General features: G+C 44.8%; 1 protein-coding gene across 1 annotated transcript in view; it reads right to left on the reverse strand.

Moving 5' to 3' along the window:
• Positions 1-7,500, reverse strand: part of cacna1ha (calcium channel, voltage-dependent, T type, alpha 1H subunit a) — a 118,170-nt gene that overhangs the window by 6,129 nt on the left and 104,541 nt on the right. The window contains exons 25-30 of the mRNA XM_080856711.1: positions 7,487-7,500; positions 6,954-7,063; positions 4,560-4,693; positions 1,788-1,858; positions 1,089-1,167; positions 1-60 (exon numbers count right to left, since the gene is read on the reverse strand). The exon at positions 1-60 is cut by the window's left edge and continues 62 nt beyond it; the exon at positions 7,487-7,500 is cut by the window's right edge and continues 138 nt beyond it. Coding sequence (XP_080712837.1) covers positions 1-60; positions 1,089-1,167; positions 1,788-1,858; positions 4,560-4,693; positions 6,954-7,063; positions 7,487-7,500 — 468 coding nt within the window. The remainder of the gene's footprint in view (positions 61-1,088; positions 1,168-1,787; positions 1,859-4,559; positions 4,694-6,953; positions 7,064-7,486) is intronic.

Consider the following 7,500-nt stretch of genomic DNA (forward strand, 5'->3'; position numbering starts at 1 on the left):
CGAAGTTACGGAATGTGGCGTATCTGTTCAGGCCTTCGCAGGGGTTGTCGTCCGTGCATTCTAGAATGAACCACCATAAAGAGACAGCTAGTCAAACAATTAGTCATTTTTTTCATTTATTTATTTATTATTTTTTTCTATGAGATGATTGTAATTGTAATGAGATGATTGTTTGTGAAGCGACCTTGGGTGTCATGAAAGGCGCTTTAAATCAAATGTATTATTATTTTATTATTATTCAGCTGCGGTCGAACGAATGCTCATCACATCAGGAAATGTTGTGTCATTAAGGAGAAGGGCATCAGATGCCACAAAAACAAGCATTTGATTCTCCACAACAAACAGAGGCACACACTGGAGTGGGTCTGGATGCTTTGTGATTAGACACAGGATGATTAGAATCGATTCCCGTTCTGGGTAGTGGCTCAAGGGATGAATCGAAGTTAGCCTGCCCTTCAAAAACTGCATCTTAATCCTGTCATTTCAACTGATAATGCCAAGCCTTCATGAGAAGAGACTACCCACAGCGGAGCCTGATCAAGCCCCAGGGGGTAGCCACACACACAAATACACTCTCTTTCTCTCTCTCTCTCTCTCTCTCTCTCTCTCTCTCTCCCCCTCTCTCTCTCTCTTCTCTCCTCCCTCACAAACACACACAAATACACTCTCACTCTCTCTCTCTCTCTCTCCCTCTCTCCCTCCCTCCCTCCCTCACAAACACATACACTCCTGCAAACACACACACACACACACACACAAACACACGGAAGGCTTCTATCAGTGCAAGACACTTGCTCAATTCTCAAGATGATTGCCTGAGCTCAATTTGCTCAAAAATAAGGAGGAAAAAAAAGCACTGCCTGAGATAGAAAGCGATGCTTTCAGTGGTGTGAGTCTATCTGTAACATAACTGCCCTTGAGCTCTCCCAGTTCAAATCGCTACACTATCTCCCGGTTTTAATACAAGTGATAAAAATAAATAAAGAAGAAGTGAGCGCTGTAAAAGCGCTGGGTAGCGCAGGCTGAGCGAGCGAGTGTTTAGGGACGGGAGGTGGTGGATGGGATGAGAGAGAGAGAGCGGCACTGACCCAGTTTTCCGAACAGCTCCACTCCGAGCGCTGCATAAATGAAGAAAAGCAGCATGAAGAGGAGGCCCAGATTCCCCACCTAAAGCACGGAGAGAGAGAGAGAGAGAGAGAGCGAAAGAGAGAGAGAAAGAGAGGGAGGGAGGGAGAAAGAGAGAGAGAGAGCATTAGTGAGCTAAAGTATATTGAGCGATCAATCATGAGCGCCAGCGCGCACACACACACTCACACACACACACACACACACACACACACACACCTTCACACGCTCACACACACACACATACCTTCACACGCTCACATAGACATAGACAAACAGACACACTGAGTGGTGCACAGAATAATAATCAAAAAGAGCTGATCATAAAAGCTACACATTTGTCATATTACCCTCTCTCTCTCTCTCTCTCTCTCTCTCTCTCTCTCTCTCTCGCTCTCGCTCTCTCTCTCACACACACACACACACACACACACATCACACTCTGACACATTCTGTATAGAATTTAGTATTATATTTTCTATCTTACCCGTACAAACACAATGGTTTCATTATAGACCCAGATCATATAGCATATGATTATGTATGGATTAAATCAATGTATGTAAATAAACAAACAAACAGACACACAAACACACACACACACACACACACACACACACACACACACACACACACACACACACACACACAGGTGGATTTACCTGAGGTAAAGCCTGCATCACAGTATCCAGCAGAGCCCTCATGCCTGTGGCCATCTTTAACAGTTTCAGCACTGTGGGAAACACAGGACAACGGGTCACGTTACATCACCACTTCATCTCAATTTATCTACCACTCTTCTCAGGAGAACATCTCTCTCTCTCTTATTCCCATTCTCTCTTTCTCTCTTCTCCGGAAACCATCTTATTCCCATTCTCTCTACCACTCTCCTCAGTAAACCATCTTATTCCCATTCTCTCTACCACTCTCCCCAGTAAACCATCTTATTCCCATTCTCTCTACCACTCTCCTCAGTAAACCATCTTATTCCCATTATCTCTACCACTCTCCCCAGTAAACCATCTTATTCCCATTCTCTCTACCACTCTCCCCAGTAAACCATCTTATTCCCATTCTCTCTACCACTCTCCCCAGTAAACCATCTTATTCCCATTCTCTCTACCACTCTCCCCAGTAAACCATCTTATTCCCATTCTCTCTTCCAGTGGTGTAGTGGTCCCTGGAGAAGTGGGTATACTCTCAATGTTTTTAAGCAGCCCATACAGCACAGGATAAACGCCCTGTTTTGAGAAGTGGGTATACGCAATGCTGACTGAAAAAAAGTGGGTATACTCCGTATACCTGCGTATACCCTGGACTACACCACTGCTCTATTCCATTCCAAATGGATTCTGTGCTTGAGTAATGGTATCTCCTCTATGTTTAAAAAAAAAAGACTTCGATAATTCAAATAACTGTGCACCATTATAGAGTGCAAAAAAGACTGGACCTCTAATGATATATTCAAAAGAGCATAGACACAGTTGTGCTTTTAAAGAAAACACAGGTGCTCTGGTGTTCGTGATAAGATTGTGCACATGTTTTATAACAGTGCGGTGTAGAGTAGTGTGACATTAGGCAGCTTATGTTACTGGGGTAATCTACCTACAGAAGATAAGAGCAGTCTACATCAGATAATCAAGAAAGCTAAGTCTATCACTGATCGAATCAGAGCAAATATGCAGACCATTTTAAATGACTGCCACCAAGCACTCTGTGGATTATTGAAGAAAAATACTTTTGTACAGGTGTATTCCATTTACAGTACAACAATTTTCTATAAGCTTGTCTAAATACCATGTCCACCTTTTCTATAACTTTTCACACAGTGTGCTTTACAAACACACACCTCAGTTCACCTTAGGTGCAATATGCACTACAACCACCAAAACACTTCATACTTCACCCAGAAGTGACTTGTGCTGCCATAACTATAGCACATTTTCTCTGCCTTATCACTCAAAATACAATGACTGAGAAACACACACAAATACAAACACTGCAAAAGGTGTATATTATGTGTCGCCATATCCTCTATTTTTGCATGGATTAGTGTTGCATTGCAAATAAAGAAAGCAGTGCATGTTGTACAACCAACCAAATCAATCTGAGATGTTGTAATGTGTTTAGTGACGGCCCTATGCTAAAATATCTGTGGTATACTATGTGTACATATATGTGTGTGTGTGTGTGTGTGTGTGTGTGTGTGTGTGTGTGTGTGTGTGTGTGTGTGTATGTGTGTGTGTGTGTGTGTGTGTGTGTGTGTACGTGTGTGTGTGTGTGTACGTGTGTGTACGTGTGTGTGTACTAAGTCTACTGTGGCCCAAATGCTGATCCATTGTTTCCTTTGTAATTGTCAGTTTTTTTAATAAACTTTACATTTACAGTACTGTAATATTCTCCCTCACCTTGAATCGTTAAAGAATAATCTTTGGTAAATATATTATCCACCTCTGCAATCCCCCAAAACCCAGCAAATATTTCAAGCAGAGCATCTGCTATGACATGAAAAACAAACTTTCTGGCCTCACAATACTGGAGAGGCCATTATTGAGTGTGGTAAATGACTTACAAATACCACAGTAATCGTGGGAAAACCTCCTCAGTGACAACTTCAGTATATCGATATTTTATGTAAAGAGCTGCATGAAGTGTCAAACCGATTGTGGTAAAGAATGTAACAAACAAAAGGACTTTCAGCAAAGGCATTCTTACCAACAGCCCTGAGGTGTTTTTCAGTTCTCAGTCATTTGAACCTCCCTTCCTAACTGGCACCTTGGCTTAACTTGCACTTAAGCCGTGACAGTCCCACACTTCTTTTTCTTTCTATGTCGTTTTATATTGCTTAAAAAAGCAGTATTTATTGTTACACCAGGTTTGATTGCTCTTAGCTTGACTGTTCTCTCCCTTGTATGTTGCTTGGGACAAAAGCATCTGCTAAATGACTAAATGTAAATGTAAATGAACTAGTTCACACAGGCAATGCTATCAGTTCTGCACAGGGCAGAAACAAAGGAGGACCGTGTCATCTCAACACGCCACGTTTCCCTCAGAAACACTCCTACGGAAGCACAAAGGGAGTGACGGATGTCGTGTAGATGTGTGACCTAAAGATCCCAATCACACTTCTGCTGAGTTCAGGCAGACAGGCAAGGCAATCCAATCAGTGTAAAGTAGAAAAAAACAAACACGCAGACACTTTCACAATTTTCTTTCCCTCCCCGTAAACGTTTTCATGAACTGGATACACCCTGTCCATCACTTTTGACACCCCCACCCTGAGAATTCCACAGCTGTGGAGGAGGGTAGTTTGGTGTGAGGAGTACCTGCAGCTACGTGTGTGTGTGTGTGTGTGTGGTGTGGTGTGTGTGTGTGTGTGTGTGTGTGCCGTGGAGGAGGGTAGTGTGTGGTGTGAGGAGAGACTGAAGCCGTACCTCTGGCGATCCTCAGGACCCTCATGATGCGTATGATCGTGGGGTTGATGGGAAGGACGGAGTTCATCTTCAACTCCTCCAGGATGATCCCAACGATGGAGAGCAGGACAATGGCCAGGTCCAGCTGATTCCATCTGTCACGGGCCAATGGAAACATTATACGCAGGCAGACACACACACACACGCACACACACACACACACACACACACACACACACACACACACACACACACACACACACACTCATACGTACTCACATACACACACACACACATGTATTCACACACACACAGACACGCGTACTCACATACACACGCGTACTCACATACACACAAAAACACACAAAAACACACACACTCACTCACACAAGCACACTGATCTAAATCTTGTGTGCGTGTGCAGGAGATTTATCACAAGACTTATTGCATTGATGAGGGACAGCATGCTAAATGGCTCTAACAGGGAACAGCTAATTGAATGTCTCTGGTTTCTGAGCGTCTACACCATCCACATGTAAATGTGCAGTGATGAGAATCTGGATATCAAATCTAATTTCATTTCATTCAGTCTTTCCTAATTGAAACTAATGTGTTATCCAAACTCAGGGTACCTGATGAATCACACAGTTAAACATGCTGTAATTTAATGCATTATGCACAAGTGATTAAGAGATCATTAAACTGTACTGTCACTTTAACATTCATAAAGTCATCAGTCACAGGGAATACAGACCTGGGTCAAATCTTTGATCTAAAAACAGGGCAGTGTCTATGTCTAGGAATTGATCTTATTTTATTTTTAGAAACTTAAAATATTAGTTGTTAGGGAGGGGCTGGGGGGGGGGGGGTAGTCAAGTTGACATTTTCTGGCCAATTGCTATGCCTTTTTTTACTATTATTGAATTTCCTCAATACAATGTCCTGTCTAATATCCTGATCCTGATCCTTTTTTACTAATACTGAATTTCCTCAATGCAGTGTCCTGTCTAATATCCTGATTCACATCTTGTTATTATGCAGTTTAGTACGTGTTTGTGTTCACTCCTAATTTGATCCTCTTGTCTCCTTCCTAGACCAATGGCAGAGCCTTGTCTCCTTCCTAGACCAATGGCAGAGCCTTGTCTCCTTCCTAGACCAATGGCAGAGCCTTGTCTCCTTCCTAGACCAATGGCAGAGCCTTGTCTCCTTCCTAGACCAATGGCAGAGCCTTGTCTCCTTCCTAGACCAATGGCAGAGCCTTGTCTCCTTCCTAGACCAATGGCAGAGCCTCGCTGCCGGCTGGTGCCCGCGTGCGTGCCCACGGCCCGGCACCCCTGCAGTCTCCACCAACCCCCACTGGCACCTCTAGGCGGCATCTTATGGACAAAAGTGTCCAAAAAGATTTGGACAAAAGCGTCTGCTAAATGACTAAATGTAAATGTAAATCTTAATGAAGATTCTGGGGGGGGGGGGGGGGGCACTGTAGCTCACACAGTAGCCTCAACCACATCCAGGCTTGAAGCTCAAGGAGGTCACAGGTTCGAATCCGGCCCGATGCCATTTCTCCTGTCCACTCCCCACCTCTTCTCTCTCTCATTTCCTGTCCAACTCTGCACTGACCTATCCTAGGCCAAAAACTAATCTTTAATCTTTAACAAATCTTTGGGTGAGGGGGCTGGGTGGGGGTTGGGGTTTTAATGTGGGAAGGGTGGTGGAGGGGGTTAGGGGGGGGGGGGGGGGCAGAGAGTCCCAACAGACACTCACACAAGGTGACAGTTGTACTGCCGAAGGGTCTCAGAATGACAGGAGCAGAATGAGAGCCTGAGAGGCATCAGAACTGGTGTGAGGAGAGGAGGGTAGTGTGGTGTGTGTGTGTGTGTGTGTGTGTGTGTGTGTGTGTGTGTGTGTGTGCCTGAGAGGCATCATCACTGCTGAAGGGTCTGAGGATGACAGGAGCAGGCTTAGAGCCCTGAGAGGCAACAGAAACCCAACATGGCGAAGAACACGGTAAGGCTTTTAAGGCCGGGCCTCGGGGGGGGATGCCTCCATGAGCTTGTTTTAAATGGAAGGATCCTTTTATCCATGCTTTTGCCTCAGATTAGTGTCTGGATGCTCATCATGTACAACAACAGCAACAACCAGCCGGGAGAAGAAAAGGGGCTTGTGCAAACTAACTGAATGCATGTGTCTCGTGTCTGTCTCTCCTCTGGAGCGTGTGAAGTGTGTGTGTCTGTGTGTGTGTGTGTGTGTGTGTGTGTGTGTGTGTGTGTGTGTGTGTGTGTGTGTGTGTGTGTGTGTGTGTGTGTGCTGTAGCATAGCGCTGTGGACTAAAACCGTCACAACACACACTCTGAAGTCTTCCTTCTGTTCTTCTTACGCGTGATGAGCACGGATGACTGCTCGGGTGTTCTGTACCTGTCTTTAAAGAACCGCCGGATGCCGAACGCGACGAGTTTGAGCAGGGCCTCGATGACGAAGAAGATCGTGAAGACGTAGTTGCAGTACGCCAGACCCTTGTCAAGGTACTACAGGAACAGAGAGACATTGTTATGAGGCTCTGTGAAACACAGTCTGGGACACCTGAAATGAATCGTGACGGTGAACAAGGCAGGAACGATTTAGGCCACGATAGCGGAAGGTGAAGGAGAGAACAGGATACAATAGCAAAGGCAGAAAAGAGACGAAGAAAAAAAGACATAGGAAAGAGGTGACAGATATAATAAACAGTAAAGAACAGAATAGATGGCTGAAAAGAAAAGTGAAGCAAGAGAAAATTCACAAGAGAGGATAGATAAGTACAGATGAGAGGATGAGGAGGGGGGGGGGGGGGTTAACAGGAGGATTCATAAGGAGAGAGGATGAGGATGAAGAGGAGGGGGGAGTTAACAGGAGGATTTATAAGGAGAGAGGACGAGGATGAAGAGGAGGAGGAGGAGGAGGGGGTTAACCTTAGGCTGTCGGT

This window comes from Sprattus sprattus, assembly GCF_963457725.1.
Source record: "Sprattus sprattus genome assembly, chromosome: 18".
NCBI classification, from domain to species: Eukaryota; Metazoa; Chordata; class Actinopteri; order Clupeiformes; family Clupeidae; genus Sprattus; species Sprattus sprattus.